The 24,928-nt window shown below is 40.7% G+C and overlaps 1 protein-coding gene across 6 annotated transcripts; it reads right to left on the minus strand.

Moving 5' to 3' along the window:
• Positions 1-14: 14 nt before the first annotated feature.
• jakmip1 (janus kinase and microtubule interacting protein 1) lies at positions 15-24,384 on the minus strand. Of its 6 annotated transcripts, XM_039618487.1 has the most exons (23): positions 23,880-24,384; positions 15,547-15,871; positions 14,684-15,016; positions 14,098-14,259; positions 12,129-12,341; positions 11,331-11,444; positions 10,946-11,092; positions 10,532-10,702; positions 8,985-9,044; positions 7,541-7,669; positions 7,216-7,344; positions 6,968-7,051; positions 5,986-6,048; positions 5,136-5,234; positions 4,218-4,319; positions 4,047-4,100; positions 3,869-3,934; positions 3,040-3,108; positions 2,762-2,839; positions 1,610-1,819; positions 483-548; positions 250-326; positions 15-154 (listed from the first exon to the last, which is right to left on the minus strand). In XM_039618487.1, exons 2-22 carry the CDS (start codon positions 15,700-15,702, stop codon positions 276-278), a joined length of 2,556 nt encoding a protein of 851 aa, XP_039474421.1. In that variant the 5' UTR covers positions 15,703-15,871; positions 23,880-24,384; the 3' UTR covers positions 15-154; positions 250-275. The 6 variants fall into 6 exon arrangements, with proteins under 6 accessions (XP_039474421.1, XP_039474398.1, XP_039474418.1 ...); XM_039618464.1 differs by lacking the exons at positions 15-154; positions 250-326; positions 483-548; ... (4 more) ...; positions 4,047-4,100; positions 4,218-4,319 and adding an exon at positions 17,087-17,368 and having other exon boundaries at positions 4,867-5,234; positions 23,880-24,371; XM_039618484.1 differs by lacking the exons at positions 15-154; positions 250-326; positions 483-548; ... (4 more) ...; positions 4,047-4,100; positions 4,218-4,319 and having other exon boundaries at positions 4,867-5,234; positions 15,547-15,708; positions 23,880-24,372.
• Between the last annotated feature and the right edge of the window lie 544 nt (positions 24,385-24,928).

A 24,928-nucleotide genomic window follows, 5' to 3' on the forward strand; every position in this document is an offset into this window, starting at 1 on the left:
TTATTTATTACATTTTCAAATATGTTTGCATTCCAGTCTTCTGCAAAAGTGCACATTTATCAAAAAGGCCATAAGGTTTTGTTGAACTGTCTACAAATGCATAAAAAACAATTAGGTTTTGTCATCTTCGCTTGCCACCACAGCACCTTAACACCTAAGAAAAAGAAAAGAAAAATTGAACTCTTTCCTAAGAGTTATTGGCAGGCATCAAAACTGTGCCAAATTCTAGTATTATACAGTTACTTCTACCTGATGTGGGTCCACAGGCATTTTCATTAAGGCCAAAGAATAAATGCTAAAGAGAAAAATAAAAAGAGGAACAAAAACTAAAGGAACACAAGAGGTTTAATCAACAGGTGAGGAAAGAGAGAGAAGAAAAAAGTGACAAAAAGTTTAGAAAACACCACCGCACAGAAGATGTCATTGATACCTTGCACTAATAAAAAACTTAGAAAAAAAACAAGTCAAATTGGAGTGTGTACCTTTTCCTCTATTTCCTTTATTTGTCTCTTTTGCAAGTCAATCCTGTCCTCCAGCTCTCTTATTCTCTGCAACAAAAAGACAGAAGTGGTTAGCTCGTGGCCACGCAAAACACATCTGATTGATTCTGACACAATCGTTTCTTCAGGTGCAAAAACATCAACAGTTAAGTTAGACTGCTATCCATCTATTCCTGCAGACACTCCAAATAGTCTTCTGACTTTCCCATCACGCCATACTGTCTCCATGGCAGCTGTTGGAATGAGCTGCCATGGCAACTGAAGAGCAGATTTAACAGTGACACTGTTTGAGACTTAAAAGCTGAGCGTTTTCATCAGTGACTCGGTTCTTTGTTCCTAACATATTAGTTTAAACAGCTCTCCACTCTGAGTGCTCACCATACAGTACATAAATACAACTGAGGCAGGCAGGCATATTTTAAAACAAAAACATGACATTTTGAAGTTAATATCCTGTGCAACAAATCAATCTGAGGTTGAGGTGAATGCTCCAGTTAAATATCACTTCTTAAATACAGAGAAATTGGAATGAGTGTTAATAAAAGCCACACCGTGGGGACTTTTCAGTGAGCATAATTTCAGAGATATTTATTATTATTAAATATCATTATTAAAATAAATCAGATACATTTCTCGGACCTGCAAACATGTTGATTTCTAATCGGTTCAGTAGTTTGAGCATATTAATTAGTAAATACATTAAAAATGTGCAGTAAGTACGGTTAGAGGATATTTTGTTAGTAAGTTAGAGTACATGTAGTGTCATGTAGTCAATGGATAACACAATGCAAAAAGCCATGGGTGTAAAAGTATCGAAAGGGCTGCTGAGTGGAGGGATACTGAAGGAGTCAGGGTATTCAGATCACAATGAAACACACAAACACTCACACACACTCACACAAATCCAAAGTCATTCTGTCTCATCTTTCCACTCTTCCACTTTTACATATGCACTTACAGATAGAGTTACAGGTAGCACGCACAGGGATACTGCATCTTTTTCAAAGCACCAGAGATCTGGTGGGGTTAGAAGTTCCAGACAGGTACCAGGGGTCAGATTCAGGGCGGGCAGGACTCAACAACCTGACTGGGTTTGTTTTGAGCCTTACCTGCTGGGCCTGCTGTAGGAGCTCCATGCGCTCCTGTAAGATCTGACTGTCATACTGCCGGCTCTGCCGGAGAATCTGACGCCGCAGCTTGTCCACGGCTAGCCTCAGCTCCTCCCTCTGCCTGTCTGTCAGCGACTCAGCCACCGCCTGGCATGCCGGCTGCTCCTGCTGCAGAGCGCTATACAGCGTGGCCTCCAGCTCCTCGATCCTCTGCACAGCCAGCCACATATACACACATACATGTATACACCCACCCACACACACACACACACACACACACACGCACATACACACGGACGTGCACATGCACATGCAGGGAACACACACAAGCATGCACAAGCACAAACAAGGGAATACACATATGCACACAAACACACAGACACATACACACAACACTGTGACCATGGCAGATATGGGGAACACTTTTCCACTTTACATTGAGGGCTATTCAACCTTGGCTTTTACATGGTCACATGATTTGACTAACAACACAAACTGTGCTTTTCCTTAAACATATAAATACCAAGTAATAACCAAGATCAGCCCAACACAATATCAAGTGGGACTATAAACACAAACCAACACCAAAACTGACCAAATAAAACGGTTAGAATTATATGGCGAATGATCTAAGTGTTAACTTCTGTTATCTGGCTACAGTCTAGTTAAGTCAGTGGAAGGGGAGAATGCTTTAAGAGTCATGCTTAAAAAATATATAATTAAAACCTTATTATTAAACCCACTCTTTTAACTTTCTCCTGAGCAACTTTAAATAGGATATTCATAAATGAATCATATCATATTTTCTCAAATCAAGAGAGAGTAAATCTGATCGAGGTTTAGGTCATAAACAAGTAGCCACATATCCCGGCCAACTGAGTGGCTAAGATTATTAAAATAATTTAGACTTCAGTGGTAAAAGATGCAGTATCCCAACACAATGTGGCATATTTTACCTTGATGGAGCATGTTGCGTTTGTGATGTTTAACGGGGTCCTAAATGTTTATGTCATGCTGAAATGATAATGCTGCACCCCTGCATTCTTGAATTACTTTATCATCAGCCATTATAAGTTAAAAAATACGCAGGTTTATATGCAGGTAAATATGCATGTAAAAGCACGCTGTGTAATATTGCTCCAAGCTTCGTACCATGTAGGCTTGGTCCAAGGCCTGCTTCCTGTAGTCCAACTCCTCCTCAAGGAATCCTTTCTGCTTACTAAACAGCTCCTGCAATAAGATGTTAGAATCTATAATATAGGGCTTGGTAGAAAGCAGCATGCTGTATATAGTAGTATAGTTATAATTACGTATTAGTCTTGATAAGTTCCTTGACATCAGAACAACAGGAGACTATAATATTAACACGCTGCTTTGAATATGTTGTAGAAAGCTGAATTAATTGCATGAATTTTCGATAACTTTGTCACCTTGTCATTTTCCAAGTCAATCATCTTCTGCGTGAGGGCAGCCTCAGTGCTGTCTATCTGCTTCAACCACTGCAGATGAAGACACAGAAAGGTGTAGGATTCACATTTTGCTTTTATAAGATTAATCTACATTTTAAAAAATGAGTTAAATGAAATGCCTGTCTTTATCTTCTTCTTTTGCCTCTATCTCACCCCTTCTTTAGCATCTTCTTCTGTTGCACTAACCTTCTGCATATCCTCCTTCACCACCTCCATGAATTTCTATCTGGTCATTCTCATTTAATTCCTGGCTGGCGGCTCGATCTTTATCATCCTTTTGTCCAATATATCAATCTGCACATTTCGAAACCATCTCAAGTTTGCCACGCTTACGGTGTCTCTCTGACATAATCATTTCTAATCCTGTCCATCCTGGTCAGCATCTTCAACTCCTCCTCCAATCTTTTTGTTAGCGTCATCGTCTTCCAATCGTACATCATAGCAGAGCTCACAACAATCTGTTTTACTCTTGCTGCTATTCTTCTCTCACAAATCACCCCTGACACTCATCTCCACCCACAACACCCTATCTGCACTCTCTCCTTCACCTTGTGCACTGTCCATTGCTCGGGATGTTTAACTCAGCCACGGGGTGTGGCACAAACCAATGTACTCTTAGTGCCAGCCCCATGCCTGGATAAATGGGGAGAGTTACATCAGTGAGGGCATCTAGCATAAAATATTTGCTATATCAAATATGCAGGCTTGAATGAAATGGCTGTGCTGGGAAAAGGGTGTTATAGCAATGTTTGTCCACTGTGTGTCAGTAAAAGCAAAATGTAGCACTCACCTTTTCACAGAGTGAGATCACAGTCCCTGCTTGGATCACAGCCACCTGCTCTTCATTTCTGAGATTCTTTAGAAAATACAAAATCCACAAAGACTCCTTAGAAATTATAAGATTAAAGTGATTTTTTTTACAGTGGCTTTTGGACCTAAAGTTAAACTAATAGTGGGTTCGAACTCACCCCATTATCTCCCAGAATATCCAACTTCTTCATCAGTTCAGGAATGATTACATCCTGCGCAGACCCCAAAAACAAATCATCAAGGATGTTATATTAACTGTGCAGGCATTCAAGAAAGCATTTAGAAGAAGTGGTCTAGTTTTCTTTTGTTTATTTTACGAGTGTATTCACCTTGACTCCCTCCTGGTGGCAGTAGACTTGCAGGGCACTGCTACTGTTCTCAGGGAATGCAGACATGTGGAGATTGAGGGCAGGTGATCTGCGCTCCCTTTCCTATGTATGCAAACAATGTTTTAATATTCACACATAATGTCAGCTATGCAATTATTCATCACACCACGGGCAGTTCTGAGCAACAAAAAGAAAAATAAATGGTGGTGTAAGTTAATGACACTATGCAAAATGGCAGGGAATGAGGGATTTACTTACATGACAATGACAACATGATCAGGATCTGCCAAATGAGGGCGGTGAAAACCGATGGAAAAGGGATCAAAGAAACCAAGGCAACAGAATAACATGCTAAAACTCTAAACTAAGCCTGTGATGTGTCATTTCCCAACACCGAGATACAACTGATGGAGAGTGGACTCCATCAGGGTGATGGACCTTTAGAAATAAAAAATATCATCTTAATAGTATGGTATGCAAATTCTTATTTTTTTTTTAAAAAAAAAAGGGGAAAAAAAGCATAATTCCATGGGATCTGTCCTCATTTTGTTCATATACAGCAACTTTTAAATTGTGAAAAACACAACAACAGAAAATTGGGATATGCATGCAAAAATGAGACAAAATGAAGAAAAATGGGAGTGGATGATGAACTTAAATATATTTTTATTTACTTAAAAATTATATTCTTGACAAAACATTTCTTCATTGACAAAAATATTCAATTTCAGTAAAGGGTAAGGTACACAGCTGCCATGCAAAACAAGGAAACACAGATGCATACAGTGAAGAACTGAGCAGTGTGTTTAAGGCTATGTATGTCTGTCTGATGAGTCACTGTATGTAGGTCTTGCGTCTGGAGCTGAGATTGTTGTTGTCGCCTCCTGGTGACAGTATGATGTTGGCACAGTCTCTTACTTCCAGTTCAAGGACTCTGAATTCCAGCAGCTCATTTTGGTCCCGAGCATCCTGAACCTCAGCCTGCAGCCGGGACTCCGCCTGCTGCAGCGCACTCATCTGCAGACACAACAGATTGGTTACACATACTAAACACTATGAAATGTTTCAAAGTCTTGTAAGTAAATATTGAGATCAGTGTCCAGGATCCCAAAAGTCTGTTCACCCTGCACAATATGTAATAGACTGTATAAAGAAGATGGACAAAGCCACTCTAGCTGTAATGCTTTGTCAGTTTCTTGCAATTTTGAAACAATTAATAATAATTATGAGTAAATCTGACTGTGAAACTGAGAGGCACTGCACACTTGTACTGATGTGTCAATCAAATAGGCTTACTCTTACGAATAATATGTTTGAGGCGTCTTTTTTATTTTAATGTGGGCCAAAGTTTTGCAAATGAACATAATTTTATATCAAAATAATTAACTAGTGATTAAATCCATAACATCATCTGGACATTGTTAACTTACATCACTGATCAAGGGAGCTGAGGGTCATTTCCAATCAACTTCTATTAAACCTGACTTGTTTTTTTAAACCAAAGGATCTACCCCCTCCTGGCCATTGGACAGAATGCAGACTTAAGGCACTGCATCGACTTTGCTTTCTGTGTCTATAACTACGACCTTTACAGCACATCTTTTTACATCTTTACAGCTGTTATTCTCATGCAAAAATTTTAAATTGTGCATTAACTTTTAGTTATCTTATAAATGTTATCAATTTTTTAAAGAACACTTCTGATCATGAAAATCAGGTATTACAAATACTAGTGAATACCTTGATATAGAAGGCTAATCTAATGTACCTTCTCACGCAGTTCCTGGTTGGTCCTGAGCAAGTACTGCTTCTCCTCTACCCACTTTGAATCCTGCCATAACAACCAAACACAACATGAGCGAGAAATGACACTGGCAGGAACAGGAGAGGATTTAAAGGATCTGCAATGACATAGTGTGATGAACAAAAGTCCCATCCCTCAAACTTGCAGCTTAAAAGACACAAGCAAATGCAACACAGACACAAAAAAGATAGCACAGGGTGGCAGGAGCACAAGTTTATTGATGCAGACAAATGAAGCCCATTCAGATAACCAAAGCAAAAGAGCTGCAATCACAGGCAACAAGAGTTCACAGCAACAAGAGGACCAAATGGCAATCTGAGATGAAAAACAGCAGCAAAGCGAATCAGAATACCAGCTGGATCAAGCCACAGTGGAACAGGCAACATGCAGTAACTCAATGAAATGCTTCACAACAAAGTAAACAAAGTGTCCTGATATGAACTCAGCATGATAAATTCAGTGATCCTCTCACTATTTTCTTTAAGCAAAAAAAGCCAGAGGCTTTTCCACTACACATCCAGTGGTTTGGCTTACTTCTCAGACCAAGATGCCTTTTGTACATATCAAATAACCAAAATCAAGTTGTATTAAGTGAGTATTTTCATATTTTAACAGAAAGTTATATACTATCACATGAAGATCTTATGTGTTAATCTGTACAAAGCTAAAATGAATCAAGGTGGTTGAAGTGTTTAATCTGTGATGACTAACTCAGACACAAGTATTTAAAATGAAACGCCATCATCGGTAAGGGTAGGCAGAGGGTGAAGGAGAGCATACAGGCACAGCACTGACATCACACATGCAGGAAGTGACATCACAGGATTCTGCGGCAGACCTGGTCAGCAAAGCGCCAGCCAAGGAGCAGAGCAGCCAGACAGACATGCAGGAGGCCCAGTGAGAGCAGGACCAGTGAGCTTCTGTCTCCATCCACTGTCTTTATTACCTGCCCCCGCTCAGCCAGGGCCTTCTCCAGATCCACGATCTTTGCCTGGCAGCTGCTGAGCTCCACCTGCAGCTGCTCACGGGTCTGTGGGTGGAAAGATGAGCCAGCAGAGACTTAAATCCAAATACAAAAGGCATGAACAGAGCAGAATGAGAAAACCATAATGGGGATCTATGCTCTAAATATTTTCTTGAATTGGAAGTTAGATTTGTATATAGCACATTTGGAAGGTGGCAGGAGATACGAACCCTGGCCTCCCTTTCTGCATCCAGAGACCCCCCCGTCTGCTCCTGCAGGAGAGCGTAGGCCCGCTGAAGAGCCTGGTACTCTCTAGTGAGCTGACGAAAACGAAGTTCTGACTCCTCACGGGAAACGCTCTGTGATATCAAAGAGCCAATGGGTCATATTAACACATGAAGCTTCACCCTTTACTTTTTCATAATCAGATATTTTAATCTGTAAATTACTGTTAACTTTCCATCTTACTTTCTTCTGATTTATTAACTCCCACATCTTGCAGCTGTTTAAGATATTAGGATATTTCTTTCAGTGGATACAAAAGGACTTTCCTACCTCTTCCAAGTCCTCCTCTGGAGTTGCAGGCGTGCGGTCAGTGAGGTCAGTGTTATAAGAGGTCAGTGAGGAGGTTTCAGAGTCTATCGACTCCTCATCAAATCCAAAATATGTCTCCACAACATGCCTCTGCAAAGAGCAGTGCAAGGGAAAAAGGGTTAAATCAACCCCAGCTCTACACATGTTATTCTGCATATCAGCAGTTGGAAACAAAAACAATTATTATCCAGAACTATACTGCTTCTGATTTCAGCTTAGAAAACTTTTAAACCGAATATTGATGTCATCAAACCCAAAAGAAATCCAATTACTTTTGCAAAGTAAGAGAAAAATGACTAAAAGTTCAAACTTGTTTAATCTACACACTGTCATTCAGTCAGTAATCTCATTTTAAACAACTTAGACCAAATGACTGCACTGACTGTTTACTTTTTTTTTTTTTGCTTTCAACTTTTCCAGAATCCAAAGTGCTTACCATCATGTTTATAAGTCATTTCCTGGCAACCAGAGAAATAAAGGCAGACCAGGGCACACAGGCAAATGAAAGAAGAGAAATAGAGGATAAAGAGGATGTACTCTGTCATGTTTCTGCCAGACCAAAAAGTAAACTACAAATAATATCTTAAATATCCATCTATCATATCTTCAAAAATACCAGTAGATCTAAAAACTGAAGTGCAGACCATAAAGTACAACAGCTTTCTTTGTCACTCCTAAACAAAATCTAAAAAGCCGACAATAAAGCCTCTGGTTACAATCAAACTCCTACGAAAAAAAAAAAGGGTCAGCGTCTGGGTTTGTCCTAAAAAGGAAAGCCAAATTTCCAGGTGCAAGTCCAAAAGCCAAGCTGCTGTGCCCCAATTCAGTGCTGAACCTGCCAAGCTAACAAACTGGTTCCAGGAGGAGAGGAGGAAGAAAATAAATGTCATGCATCTACAAACTCCTCCTCCTAGCAACATAGCAGACTCTAAAATGTCCCCCGATGTATTAGCCCAAACATGCACACACAAGTACTTAGCAATTATTTCTTTCAAACTCTGTCACCTCAGCCAATTAGATATCATCACCCCTTTAAGCCCTTTTGCACAGATAAAAGCATGAAATGCTGCACACAGCTTGCAGTTTCTGTGATGCATGTCCAGTCTCTAGTAACACTATAGAATAAAGGCCAAAAATACACTCACATAAAAAAAAAATATCTATAATGAAAAAAAACAAAACAAAACAAATAATTCTCAACTAGCTGCTTTATGCGGGAGCCGTGTGTGCTCACTGTGATGGTCCCAGCAGTGAGGGATGGTGTCATAATTGTCCCCTGAGCCCAATTAAACACAAACACACAAGTGAAAACAATGCTCAAGGATCAGTCAACCACAGATAGGGAAGTTGCTTAGTTACACACCACTGGATTAACAGATGTGTAAAAACACTGTTGAAAACTCACTTTCGGCAGCTTGAAAGGTTTCTTCCTGTTCTTTTTGCTCATCACCAATCGATCACGTTCCTAAAGACACAACAGATGAACATCTTTAAATTCTGACCCTTAAGAGAGCAATCGAAGGCATCTATGGGGGCACGGGATTCGCATTGATCAATCAAAACGTTACCTGCCATCAGCATAAAATGTTTTGTTCAGTAGAGTCTAATTTAGTTAAATTTCTTTCTAAATTTCAAATTAAATAAAGTCACAGCATTAAACTGTAAATTCATGAATTTAGCAGCTTCTAATAACTCAAGCTGTCAGTGAATGTAAAGAAGATAGTATAAGAGGGGAAACATAGGCAAAAACTAAAAACTAGGCCATTCTTCTCAAGGTTTTTTTTTTAAAAAAAACATATAACCACTGATCCTTCTATAAGTTGCTCCCCTGATCCAGAGGGGTCAAAAACACAGAGAGAAGCAGGACTTGGGGGTTAGTACTGTCACAATAAACTTCCCCCTTCTAGCCATGGCAATGCAGATGATTTTATTATGTATTTGTATATTGTTATTTGAACACTTTTTAAAAAATCCACTGACATATTAGAGATTAAATATGAAGACAGAAGCCTCTATATGCTTCCAGTGAAGTACACACACGAAAAAAATCACATCATCATTTGCAGAGCCAGAACTGTTTGCTGATTTGTTGGCATCGGCACTCAATAATGGCAGATTAATTGAAAAAGTAAAGATGGAATAGAGGAGCAATGTTAGGAGTGCTGATGTTGCACAGTTTGTACACCAGAGGGCAAGTTGACTGTGGGAAATAAAAATGCTTGAAACAGGGCAAACATACAAACCAGCTGATCCAAACCGAGCAAGCAGAGTTTAAATTAGTAAATAAATAACTGCACATGAGAAATATTATGTAAATCTTTTCATGTTTCATGTGTCTGAAAGAAAAAGAAAATAAAAGATCTTCAGATGATATATTGGAATATATGATTTTAAATCACCGAATATCAATATCGTTACTTCTCTTAATACTCCTACATTTGTCGGGGTCTAATATTATAGCTACAATAATAATCTTGTGCCATAATGTATTGCCGATACATTAAGAGATGTTATAGGCAGAACTATCTGAAAAACATCTAACACAGTGGTCCCCAACCCCCGGGCCTCGGACCGGTACCGGTCCGTGAGTCGTTTGGTACCGGGCCGCGAGAGTTGAGGCTCAGGTGTGAAATGCATGATTTCAGGGTTTTTATCGGTTTTCAGCGTTATTTTGTTATCGTTTTTATGGTTAACTCGGCTTTCCTGGGTCTTTTCACGTGTGTTATGAATAAATCTTCTTTTTTTCGGTACCGGTACTAGTTTTATTTTGTTGTATTTATCCACGACACCTTAAAGGCCGGTCCGTGAAAATATTGTCGGGCATAAACCAGTCCGTGGCGCAAAAAAGGTTGGGGACTGCTGATCTAACAGACCAGCTGACAGGGTAATGTTATCTGAGTATATACTGTTATATGACCTTATGTGTTAACAGGCATGTGAACCTGTCCTGACCTGCGTGAGCTCATCAATGATGCCGCGTTGCTCAGCAACCTGCAGCTTGAGGAACTCTACTTCCTGTTCCTCATGGGCATGGGTCAGGTCGGTCAGGGAGCTTGGTCGCTTCATCTGGGCCTGAACGGACTGCTGCTGCGATGGTGGCCGAGAGGAGGACGCCTTTTCCTTCTGCAGAAGGGAAACAGACGGAGACAAGACTAATTATTTTTCATGCTATTCATCAAATGACCAGCAGAGGTCCTGTTTCCTTCAGAGAGCCCTAAAAACCATAAAACGTTTTGAATAGACTGGATAAAACTATAATATCTACTACATCCTATTACTACTTTTTGATTTTATCTCCGGGTATTAACAAAGAGGGAGTTAAGAGTCAACAGAAGATGTTTAGGAAGACATGCTGGTTGCACTTACCATCTCAGCATTCTCACGGCTCAGGTTCTTGAGTTTCTCCTCCATGCGCTGCAGTGTTTGCAGGAGGTCATCATTTTTCTTGGACAGCCGCTTATTCTTCTCAAACATTGGCTTCATTTGGCTCTCTGCCTCTCGCACCCGTTTCAACTGAACAGAGGAAGGAAACAGGGAGGGGGACATTGTGATCTTAAGTGTTGCCACAGAATTTCCAGCTTAACTAGGACAGTCAACATGAAGGGTGAGGAAGTTAGGAAATATTCGGATTCAGGTTTCTTAGACATCCATACTCTTCATGGTGTCTAAACTTATGCGAATTATTATTTTAAAAAATGTCTGCATGTATAATTGTATGTTTATAATGACTGCACACATGTGTGTTTCTCACTAGTTCATTCCTCTCATCGGCCAGTAGTGCATTTCTGTCCTCCAGTTTCCTGATGACTGAGTGGAGCTCTGCAATCTTCAACTGGAACCTTCTCATGTCACGCTCCTCCACCTCCTGTGAAGTCGTGGGGAGAGGAGAAGAGGAGGAGGAAGACAACAACTGAAAAAGGGAGTACATGCAGGCAGGCATGCAGGTAATGGAGACGGACAGTAAAAAGGAGGTGATGGCAAGAAAGATGATTTGGCTGTTCACAGAGTGAATGTGTATGTGAAGTATAGTAACCATGTGATTTATGAACTGGTAAATTGACTGGTACTTAAATAATGCCTTTCTAGTCAGATGAGCACTCAAAGCACTATCTACTGCATCTCTCATGCACCCAGTCACACATTTATACAGCGCTATTTATATATAATGTTTGTCTGTAAAGGCAACTTAAGTATTCCTTCAAAACTGATTTTGTGGCATTGGCTGGAATCAGGAAAAAGCTGCATAAACAACAAGGTATATTCAATTCTCCATGTACGGCTCACAGATTCACAGATGTGCCAGTTTCACTTTTTAACTCTATGGCATCTGTTATCAATATCAACATTATCAATTCCACTACAAAATCACAATTCCACTGTGATTTTTTTTTATTATCATTTATTTTTCTTTAAAAGCTCCACACCAGAAATACCTCACATTGTGCTTAATTTGTATAAAATTTGAAAAATATATAAAATATTTGTAAATATGGGAAACTTTCCGAACATATAAAAATATCTTAAGCATTAAAAAATGACACTTGTATACCTGGTTGTTGAGCAAGTCTGAGTTTTCTCCTAGTCCAGGCACCACTTCTCTCTTTGGGCTGCCATGGTTGTGTCTCTCGGCCTCTCGTACCTGACCCAGCTGCTCATCCAGGGCTTCCTTTTGGAGCTGAAGCTTCTGAGCATAGCCAGCCTGTAACCCCAGCTCCTTCTCCAGAGCACACACCACCCGGTCCTTTGCCTTCAACTCATCCATCTAAAGGAGTGAAACAGAACTAGATTATAGTCATTATAAGGAGTTAGTAAATAGGTTTTACATCTAACTGAAGTCCTTAATATTTTATTTTTAAGACCTTTTCCAGTCTTTTCTTTTCTATTACTCATGTTATTTATTTTTATTTTACTAGTTTATTAATAGTTTTTTTTCTATTTACACTTTTTTGTCCCTCCACTGCAGTTATACCAGAATGAATCAAAAGGGGAACCTTCTCACTCACCACACATCACAAACTCACATGTAAACCACCTCTCAACTCTCATTTATCAATCTTTCTCTAAGCAGCTGGAGTCCGTCTCTTGTCTTATTCTGTCTGGTCTTATTTTTCAAAATAAAGCACTGAAAATATTGCTCTTATTGTCTACAAAAGTGCAGAGATTTCTGAGAAGCAGCAGAAAACTCAGATTCAATTAAATCTAATCATTTCACTCATTTCACCTCCAATATGTGAATATTAGTTCACATGTACAATGTTCTTCTGTATAATTTATGTTTGTACAAAAATGTTCTACATTGTGCACAGCTTCAGTGTAAGATGGCGTTTGCTGAAAGCTGAACAGGAGACTAACAGTGTTTTAGCTTTTATAACACTCTGCTTTAGGTCTGATTAATTTATAAGCCTCTGTTCTTGCTCTGCATTCATGCAACCCCTCCTGACAGCTGTTACCACCTCTACTTCCCTCCGTATTTTGTTCTTTAACGCCGGTATTTCCTGCACCGCCTGCTCTCCATCAATAAGCCGTGCTTTACTCTTTGAGTTTCCTCACTCAAGCATTCCTTTACTAACAACAATGCCTGTTACTGTAGCCCTCCTGTATGTAATGGGGTAAATCAGCAACTGCACCAGGTACACAGACATTTATACTTGCAGATAGCACCACATGGTCAAGACAGACATTGCGGCAATTAGCTCCTAACCTTCATGCTACATCAGTGAGATAAGCCCCGAGCTGGAAGTGAACTTCAGTAGAAGGAAACCAATCTGTGTAATCTGTGTCTGTGTGTGTGGGTGTGTGTGTGTGTGTGTCATTCAAATATGATCTGGACAGACAGGAACTATAGAGTTAACAGCTGCTGGGTTCGTGAAGCTAATCTATCACAGGCATAACATGCTTAGTTTATGATGCAGTGTAAGAAGTGTCTGCTTACTGCACACAGTACACCTCCCTGTTTTTGCACTTCACTAATAGCTCCTTGTGATGCACATAAAGAGGCACGTTTAATCTCCAACTATAAAATCAGTGATAACAGGGAGGACTATTACACTTTTAATGCCCCAATAACACTTTCTTAATCAGCTTCTTAGCAACAGAGCACAACATACCTGAAAAAAAGTTGAAGCTGAAGTAGAGGTAGATTTTTGTGCCTGTGTGTCTTTAAACCAACACGAATTTAAAAACAGTGAGGAAAGTTGTGAGATTGGCCTGGTGAGGCCGATCTGCTCTGTTTTTTTAGTATTTAATACTTAACGGTGATTATTTATTGCTTATTTAATCAGGAATAATGGAGTTATTTGATTAATATTGGGCTTTGTGATTATGATATTGCCAACTGAAATTCAATTTAAAGTTAAACTTAATTCATCTTGGCTTGACAGTTCAGTGGATTCTGATAAATGTCTTTTAGAAAATACTTTTTGTCACCCTCAAATATCCCTTCACCAGGCTTATTGATTATCAATCATCTAAAAATAAGGGTACACAGTGTTGTGGCTTCCAGCTTTATGTGCTCTCACCAGCCGGCGGATGTCTTTCTCACAGTCGCGTTTAATGCGGTGCACCTCGTCCTGGTGCTGTTGGTAGGCTGTGCGGAGATCAGCTGCTTTGGCTTTATCAGCCTGAAGAGCATTTGCAAGAGCCTCTTCAGCTTGCTTCCGAGCCATTTTCTGCTCCTGAATCTGAAATGGCCCAATGCACACATTTTAATATTTATATACACAAAAACAAAAACAACAAAAAGAACATCAGCTGTGCATTTGTAAATACTTGCCCTTGTCCTATTAATAAGTTTAATGACAGATCTAGGCATCTAGGTAGGCTACAGTGAAACAATAGGTTGGCAACAGGCTTTTCCACCCTGCTTCCTGTTTTTCAGGACCAAATTACAAAAGTGTGCATAGTCCCACAAAAACACAGACACACACACACCCACATACATACACAAAAAGGGTATGTAAACACAAAGTGCACTCGAAAATCAAGTCTGCAATACTCATTTTACAACTTTGTTAGATCATCATATACCCTATACATGTTCTACTTTCCACAATCTGACATGTGAAAAATGTTATACTTGTCACCCCTTTACCTCCTAAAACCTACCTCCTGCTGGAGCTTTATTCTCTCCCCATCAAAGGCTCTCCTTGCTTCCTCCCTAGCCTCTGCAAGAAGGGCATTTTTGAGCTTGTCAGCAGCTCCATCTCTCAGTGCATTCACAAGACCCTGCAGCCTCTGAACCTCAGTATCCCGGATCTTGATTGTTCTGGCCAGCTCAGCTTCATGCTGCCGTGCCAGAGTCTCCCGTATGGCAGCGATCTCACGTAGCTTTTCTTCATGGAGTTTGGCACGCAGGTCAGTGAGTGCTACGGCATGCTTGTGTTGCTCAAGTTCGCGAGCCTGCCGCTGCTCCTGGAGCCGCTCGCGGAGTTTGCATACCTGAGAGAAGGACATAATGCAGAATATAGATTAGAGTACCCCTGACAAGCAGCCATCAGTATTTACATAAAGTTTGTCCTGACTCTATTGTGCATATTTCCATATTTTTACTCTAAGTCCTGGCAGACTAAAACAAACTAGCCATGAGGGATGGAGAGATGAGCACAGAGAGGAGGTTTGTGTGTCAGTGAGCAGACTGGAGTAATAAACTGCCCGGAGACCTTGTTAAAAAAAAATGAATAAATATATATATGTATTCTGTTGCTGTGAGGGGAAGGCCTCACAGCAACAGAATAGCCAAACTGCATGCTAGGTAACCCTACTGTCCTATTAGAGATATTGCTTCTTTATAAGTGTGCTTACATGCTTTTAAACATTGGTTGCAAATAATTCATAAATAAAACTGGCAACCATTTCTATCCTCAGTTTCTGCTGAGTTGATGAAATAGGGGACGACTTCTCAACCACATTTATTAACTTTAAACGCAAGTTCTCAGCTTCTTCCACCTCCTCTTCTTCCTCACCCTCACCTTCCCGCGCTCCTGCTGTAGCTCTGTCTGAAGGTCCATGATCTTGTTCCTCAGTTCCTCGTTGGTGGCCGGCACCGAATCAGCCATCACCTCCGATTTCTCCGGCTTCCGTCCCTTCTTAGAGGGCTGAGCCGATGGGGGTGTGGTTGATGACATAGCACTCTAGCCGCCCAGTCGGGACGGACATAGAGTGCAGGGTGTGATAAAATTGAGGAGAAAGTCAGTCGCTGCTCCTCCTCCCTACAAGGCCCTGCATCATCATCATCATCATCATCAGGATGTTGAAAAGTCTACATTGTTGCTAAATGTTGCAGAGAGTTTCTACCTGAGAGAGAGAGACAGACAGACAAGCAGAGAGGAAAAAAAGAAAAAGTGGAAGAAAAAAAAAGGTTGAGTCAGGGTTAAAATCTGGGTTACACAGAACTACTCAGTACAATACTCTGGGGCCAAGCAACCAAATAATGACGCAATATAGCCTGGGGAACACAGACTATTTTGGGGACTAACATTTACACTCTCCTCTGCCACCCTTTTCTCTCCAACAAATACACATGGGCCATTTATCACCATCCTGGGCTGCAGTCCCTCGGCTGTACTTAGCAGCTCCACAGTGCATGAAAAAGTGTCTGGCTATCAAAGTTTTAGCATCTCACAGTAGCCTTCTTCCTTTCTGTAGATTAAGAAATCTCTTCTTTGCTTTCATGAGTCTTCAGGCTGCAGATCCCATAAATTTTTCCTACCTGTTCTAAACTAATGACATATTACTACTCTTTTATCACTAAGATGACAATTAGCCAAACACTAACACAGTGCTCTAATGGAGTTACAGTTCACTAATTTCACCTCGTCCATGTCTGCCTTTCTATTGCTTTCTTCTTGTCTTCCCATTATTGAATAGATTATTGTTTTAAGCAGATATCTTCTTCATGTTGTCTTGCCAAATATAGGCAGAAGCTGCTTGCATTACTGTCATTTGATTCCTCCGCTATATTCATAGCGCAATATAAGAGCAACATTTGCCTCAAAGTCTCCTTTCACTCCATAAACATACAGGATATATTAGAATAGGGCAGTCACTAACATTATTTTCTGATTACAGGAGCCACAATGTCACATCTTGATTGAAAATGTGATTAATAAATAATCAAATTAGCTTTTCAAATCAAATATCACCTTTGGCTAAACTGTAAAAAAGCAAGGCATACAGAAATAAACACCAAAGAATTTTAATTAACGACTAAATATCTCTTATACTCCTACTCACTAACCAAGGCCAGGTTATGATAGCAGCTATTTTATTTGCATATTTTGTTACAGATGTGTTACAGTGGCACACATCCTCTGAGCTGAAAACGGTCTCCTCTAATCTCTTCTCAGAGTGGATTGTAACCCAGTAACCTTCCAGTCATTCTGCTAACTATTAAATAAATAATGCAACAATGAGGAAGCTGGAGCATTAAGACCGCAGGTGCCTCCATCTTTCTCTACATACACATTGCCACACATTCATACAACATACACAGATGGCAGAAATAGTTACCAAGGCAACACTTGCTCTCAAAAACGCCTCTCGTAGCAAAGGATGATGGGAAGAAGGAGCCTCACGGTGGATGTGAAAAGCATACAGTTGATTATTTGTATAGAAGCTTCAGATTTTAAAAAAAGAAAGAAAGAAAAAAAAGAATACTTAAGTGCATACATGGTTTTGTTATCTGGTTGCATCTTTGAGACGAGGTTGACTGAGAGACAGAAATGCGTTGATGCTGGAGGGCGAGGAAGCTTTCTTCCACATGAATTTTTACACAGTGTGCACAGTTGAATGCTGGGAACCAGTGGGGGCAGGGAAGGGAAACGGAATAACAGAGAAAAGGTGGAAGATTAAACCTACAGTAGAGGTAAAGCAGTAAAACTGTAAAACAGGAAGGAAATTGCATACTTCTACAAAAGAAAACTAGCTCTTACCCAACTCCCCTCTGTCCCCTTATACTCCCCACCCCCTCTTCATCTATCCAGCCTTACATAAAGGCATAGCGATGTTACTGATCTCACACTGATTCACACAGACAGAGAAAGCAATAGAGAGAGGTCATTCACAGACAGAGTCTTAAACTGAACAATTAGGGACAGATACAACTGACACATATTCACACAGCCACCAAAAGTCCTCCACCCCATTCACAATAGTAACAAACGTGTATTTATTTGCAGTAGCGCAACAGACAACTGACACACAGGCAAGTGAGGTGGAAACATGCACATATAATTTATGTGCAGTTTATGTGCAAACAACAATAAATGGCTTCAGCACACTTTCTACTGTTTTCAGCATGTTTATGCATGTCAGTGTTGTTATCAAAAACCAGGTGTGCCACAGCTGAAATGGCTGAGAGGCATGACATACGGTTTCACTGTTTTTTTCTTCTTATTCTAAGGAAGCACAGATAGACCCATAAGCACATATAACACTTGATTGTTCGTGTACACTGAGTTAGTGCAAACAGGAAGCCTAGGGTTTGTTGCTTGTCAAAAATACTACAGAGGAAGAAGCACACGACATAAAGTGAGATCAGAGATTTCTTTGCCTCGATCAATGATGGGATGAGATTGCGTAACGTCATAGCAGCAGAAAACACAGATCTACTTATGTGCCGCTTTATTAGGTAAATTTTTCTAGTACTGCACTGTACCCCTTTTGGCTTCAGAAATGCATTAATTTTTTGTGGTATAGATTCAACAAGCATTCAACAGAAACATTCCTCAGAGAATCTGGTCCATATTGGCATGATAGATCACACAGTTGCTGTAGATTTGGTAGCTAAACATCCATGATGTGAATCTCACATTCCAGGACATCCCAAAGGTGCCGTATTAGATTGAAATCTGGTGACTGCAGAGGCCATATGAGTACAGTGAACTCACTGTTCTAGAAACATGATAATGTTTGATTAGAGGTTTGTGACATGGCGTGTTTTTAGTGTGCCGTCATGTTGTTATGCTGGAGGAAGCCATCAGAAGATGGGTACACTGTGGTCATAAAGCGATCGACATGGTCAACAACAATATTCAGGTAGCCTGTTGGATTAAAACACTACTCAGCTGGTAGTAAGGGGCCCAAAGTGTGCCAAGAAAATATCCCTCACACCATTATACAACCATCGTTGAATCTTTCATACAAGGGACGACAGAGTCATGCTTTCATGTTGTTTACAGTAACCTGAATGTTGCAGCAGAAATCAAGTTCATGAGAACAGGCAATGTTTTTCTAATCTTCTAATGTCCACCTTTGGTGAACCAGTGAAAACTGTAACCTCTTGATCTTAAGGAACACCAGCCAATCCCAGAGGAAATTACGTAAAGGCTACATGGTTTGGTCTTCTTCTTTTGTAGTACATATGCTTCAAAATTCAATGTGTTCTGCGTTCAGAGATGTTCTTTATCATACCTTGGTTTTAACAAGGAGTTAATTGACTTCTATCAGCTATCAGCTTTAAAGCAGTCTGACTATTCTCCTCTGACATTTGACAATAACAACCCATTTTCGCCCAGAGAACTACTGCTCACTGGATATTTTCTGGGCCATTCTTTGTAAACGCTGTCTGGGAAAATCCCAGTAGATTAGCAGTTTCTGAAATACTCAGACCAGCCTGTCTGACACCAACAATCATGGTATTTGATGTTTGCATTGAACAGGTGTTCCTTAAAAAAGTGTCTGTGAGTGTAGAGTGGGGACACTGAGTGTACTTTTAAATAGTAAAGAATTACCCACACATGGAATAACTAAAAGTCTGTGACCACAGATATGGTGTTTTATATTATTTCTGTGACTCAAATGACTCAGGAAATGCAGGAAAAAAGAACAGGCATCTCTGCTCAAAATTTCCAAAGGTCTAATGAACATGGTTGATGGAATAATAAACCATAAAGTGTACCTAATAAGTTGAGTATGTATCTTACAAATACTAAGCCAAGATTTCACCTGAGTCTAAAATATGTGTGCAGCAACTACAAGACATCTGCCACCCACAGTTCCCACAAAGCCTTCTGGAGCCACATCATGTTCCCAAGCTGGCAGCCAGGCGCTAAATCTCAAAGTTTTATAGATCATTGAAAGCCAGGAATGTTATATGGGAAACTGGAACATTTTATAGGGGCACGAGAAGCTAAGAACCACCTTTAATGTTCACAGGAGCAAACAAAAACCAGCAAAGATCCTAGACCTTAAATTACCTCGTCCACTCTAAGTGTAAACTGTTAGTGTAGCTTACACTGTGATGGAAAAGGAAGCAAAACCCTTCAACAAGAGAATTCACCAGACAAAATTAACAGATTTGTCTTCAACATCTATATTTAGCTGATATAAACCCACATTCATTCTGAATAAAAATGTCACTATGACTCATGACTTCAATCATAAGTCATATTTTGCAACAAGTTATATAAACTGAACAATAAATCAACGAAAAACTTCAAGGCCTTTTTAAGTGCAGTGAATGTAGCTCTGAGATCATCATCCTGGGCTAAATCACTATACTGTAACTGAAAAAAGAAAAAAATTCCAAATGAGGAAATGTTTTCGATTGAAAGATAATAAAATAAAAACTAATAAAATTAAAACTCTGTCTCAGTATCCGTAGTGAGTCAGTGAAAACTTCTATATAAATGCAGTCATAGGGAGTGGATAATGTTTTTGATTGAAAAATTAAATCCTTGCTTAAAAAATAAAAGTCATCTAAAAAAAAACTTGGCAATAAACATGATGATCTTAAAGCACACCTTAATAACACAGAATAATTAAAGCGCAGTGTTTTTCCACTTTATATCATCACATAGTTATACACTGTTGCTGTTAGGGCTATAATTAGTTTCATCAAAACTGATTAGTTGTTTTGCTTCAATCAGAAAATAAGAAACACCAGAAAATAGTGAGAAATCCTAGTAACCCTATTCCAAAGTCAAAAGCTCAACTCCTGAAAACCTTTTTTTTTACTATATTATACTGTAGGACAGCAAAACCTCATATGAAGAAAAAGATATGGTCCATTTGGAGGTCCTAAACTCAAGCTGGTCACATACACATAAATATCTACAGATCATTCTGTTTATGTGGGAATAAGCTCAAATGCTCATCCTTCAGGTGAAAAGTTCAAATAGGGACTCATAGTGACATGCCAAAACTTTGCGGTTTTCTCTCTAATTATGTGCTTTATAGCTCTTTGTGACTTCGTTAGAGGTACATTTGAATTAACCCATCCATTTAAAGCAGTGGTTCTCAAACTGTGGGGTGGGCCCCCCTGGTGGGATATGGAGCCACTCCAGGTAAGGTGAGGATGATTACAGGAAAAAAATATGGAATGAACTGTTGAATTCAGAGTGGCAGAGTTTTCATTGTTGCCATCTTGGCTTTTTAAAAAAAAATGGATGAGAGGGAGCAGTTCTGACTGAAACCTGCTCACTCGTTGACTGGTCAGCACGTCATCAGCCAATGAACCATGGTTAATGCTCTTTTTTCAAACAGTATGAGCAAGATTTACAAACAGACATAATTTTTAATTAAAAATGACCCCAAATGAGTAACTGATTCTTTAGCTTTCCCATAGACTTGTATACAACAAGAAGTTCTTTTTGCAACCCCAGCTAACGCCATCTGGTGGCCTTCAGGTAGAATGCAGGTTTGAAGCACTTCCGCAATAGCATCATTTTTTTTTCCAGCCGGAAGCTACGCCCATGTTTTATACCATCCATGGCCTTAACTCTTTTCAACTTCTGAGGTAAAAAAGTTTGAGAACCAAAGGTTTAAAAGAAGTGTTTTGATTCCATGGTGCAGTGGTTAACACATGTAAGACTGCTTTGGTCTGAGATCTAGGCGAGACATAAACTCAGCCAGGTTGTGTCAGGTGTAAAATCTGTGCCAAATCAAACATGTGGCTCCATCCGCTGTGGCGACCCCAGGGGAAATAAGAGAGGAGCGGAAAGTACTTAGTGCAATAAAGCTGTTCTCAACTGCCATATGAAAAACTAAGGTTGCAGACTTATACAATTGTTTTAACATACTAATGACTTCACAACTGTCGCTCTAACAAAAGTTTTGTATTAATCTTTGAATTTGCTGCAATTACAGCTCGGGAGCCAATCATAATATCAGTGGTTCAATCTCAACCCCAGGTGTCAAAGTGTCCTTCGCCAAGATACGAAACCCCAATTTGCTCCCAATTCATCCTTTCTAGTGTCAGTGTGCATTTGGCAGATAAAAAGCACTTATAGTGAAGTGCTGTATGCATGAATGTGTAACAGTAATGCACTTTAATAGTTCACTTTTTTACTTGAACAGACATTCTGAGTGGACACAAGCTTATTACACACTAACAGATGAATCTTCTCAAAGCCAGACAGATCACACATGCTTACCGAGGCTTAAACATTAACTACACTTTACAGCAACATAAAGGCCCAATAAATACATAAGCAAATAGGAGCTCAAACACTGACTCCTTGTTCCTCTTTCCAAGTTTAAAACAAAATCAACATTGAGGGTGTGGACAGGCTAATACACTGGATCTTATTTACACTGCATATTGGTTACAACACCTAGGCCTATACACAGACACACACACAGAAACAAGCCTCCTCACTGCAGTCATCAGCAGAGTGTAGACTGTCAGAACAAGGCTGGCCATGATCCAGACACCCCTCCACAGTCTGCACACACACACACACCCTCTGCTGTCTAGAGATTCACTTAAGATACACTGTAAAGATCCCATCGAGAGGCCGAGTAACCCAGCCAAGAGCAACACTAGTGGAGCATATGACCTAAAAACTACTATGCCAGGAGAATGACTACAAGTTACTGACCCCAATGACTAGTCAACCCAAACACACAAACAATAGTCTCTCTCTCACTGTGTCACATACACATACATTGCACTGCTGGTTTATTGCACAGGCTCTGGTCTTTGGTGTCTATTAATGTGTTAAAATAGTCGTAATTATTCATTGCTGAAAGCTTTCAGCCTCTCTGTGTACCTCTATGAGTATGTATGCTTTTGCATGCATGGTTGCGCTTTACCAGTGATACCCTCATCCCACTCCAGACCGGCATTGCAACACAATAAGAATGAGGAAAGTGCAGCAGATAAGGAAAGAGAGCGTTATACACATGAGAATAACAGAGCACTGGGATTATTCTGGTAGCAGGCTGTCACTCAGCACATTACACTGAGGAAGGCAGAGATATGGAGAAAGCAATAGGATTATGAATGAAGTATTAGTGTACAAATTAAGTTATGGAAAGGGAAGGAAAGAGAGGGGGAAACAGTGACGTACATTGGGGTCCCAGGAAATGTAATTGCTATATTTAACAGAGCAGACCAAAATATCAGTAGACAGATCTGTATTTTGCAATATGATGATACTTAATTCCACTTTTTTGGGCTCAGTTAACCAGCTCATAAGGGAGGCATCACAATGTGGATCCCTGCTTTTGATCAAACACAAGTGAGTGTGCAACACATGCTGGGTGTCCACTGGCAAATTTACGAGCCCCTGGAGCCGCCTGCTACAGCAGCAGCAGCAAAACTGTTATGACAGACAGAGCCTTAGAAACACAACATGCATGGTAGTGGGCTGCCTGGGCAGAGGAATATGCCGGAGATGATGGTCTAATGCGATGTCGCCGGCCCTCTAATGAGCTGTCAAATAGGAGATTAAAGGGTAGACTACCGCCCGGTGGGAGGGTTTTTACACTGCTGAAAACCTGTTTGTCCGGCTAGCCAACCACACCCCACGGCGAGAGGCTGCTGCTGCAGCAGCAGCAGCATCATCCTCCTCCGGCCAGGACGGCTGTCCTTGCACTCAGAGCTGCACCGTGTCATGTGTTGATGTTTTTTCAGCAAACACGGCCACGGTGCTCTTGTGCTGGTGTGACCACAAACTAATCTGGTCTAAATATTTCCCCAGAGGCCTCTCTTGTTCCGGGAAGATAATGTAACAGCTCTGATGATATGAAGGGGGGGCAGCAAAAACAGTTGAATGTTAATCGCCCGTTATCATCGAGGTTCACGTTTCCTCTTTGGCTAGCTGGTAGAGTGGGACAGCTGTGTCATATCGGTTCAGCATTCAACCACAAACACAATATTCACATCTCCACAAGAAGCTTGGCAGTTACTGTCGGCAGGCTGAACTCACATCGAAAGCCAGAAATGATGAGGTCCAGACGGTGCCTCTCTATCCGTTACTGCTACACCGTTAGCGGATGTGTCACAGCAGCTAGCCGTCTGTCAGTTAACAAACCACACGCTAGAAGTTCCCCGGCTTTGCAAAGAGAACAAACTCACCTGAAATAGGAGGTCAACGGCGGTCACAAGTGGCCTGAGGCTTGTGAACGTCTCTGCCCAATCTGCTTCACATGCAGGAAGGGAGGCTGGGCTTCGCTTCGCTGTGGAGGGCTCACTGAACTCACCTCTCCCGCCTCCTCAACACCCCGGGCTCCGCTAACTGCCGACAGCCGACCCCTTTACAACTTTCCTCCCCGGATATCAGATATTTTAGAGCGGCTAACGCGAAGGCTGAAGCTTCGTAATAACATGACCCTCATCAGCTCCAGCCTTCTCCTCCTCTTGCGCTGCACGTTGACATTTTCCTCCACGCCCACACACACATACACACACGTTAGAACGCGCGCGCTACGTCATCCGCTCCTGTGCATTTCATCCACATGACTAAATTATTAAATAAATGAAACGATTCCAATGCCGTGAACGTATGTGTGGGGGGGCGGGGGGTCGCCGCCGGTAGCGTGATAGTAGCGCGACACCTGACTGCGTGTTCAAGAATGACACCGCGCGCGGTAATTGCGTGGACTTGTACGTCCATGCGCAGCCGGTGTTCAGGGGCCAGACGTACGACCGCAGGGTGGTGTGCGGGAACGTGCAATGTCCTGTACAAACTGGCTCTACTTTGTCTTTATAAGACGGATGTGACTCGTGCGCTTTAATCCTGGGAACTGATTTACAAACACAAGTATTTACCAAACATATTCTCTATTTACCATAGCAATGCATCGTGCTGAAACAAGCCCCTATCTTTGCATAACTGGTTTTGAAAAGGTCCTTCTCAAGAAAGATATCTGTTCCCTATCACTTCCAAATAATACTCTGTGATTTTTTTAATGCTACTCCCCCCGGAATCACGATAATTTACGTGCCTGTATGCTCCAAGAAATAATAAGATGACTCCTGCACTTTTTGAACAAGATGTGGTTCAGCTATAAGGTCTGTGATCTTATAACAACCGCAATTACCACACTCAACACATTAATGGCAACGCCTAACCTTTGATTTTATGTACTCATGTTCATTTCACATTTATCTAAAGCACATTAACC

This window comes from Oreochromis aureus, linkage group 2 (genome assembly GCF_013358895.1).
Source record: "Oreochromis aureus strain Israel breed Guangdong linkage group 2, ZZ_aureus, whole genome shotgun sequence".
In the NCBI taxonomy this organism is placed as follows: Eukaryota; Metazoa; Chordata; class Actinopteri; order Cichliformes; family Cichlidae; genus Oreochromis; species Oreochromis aureus.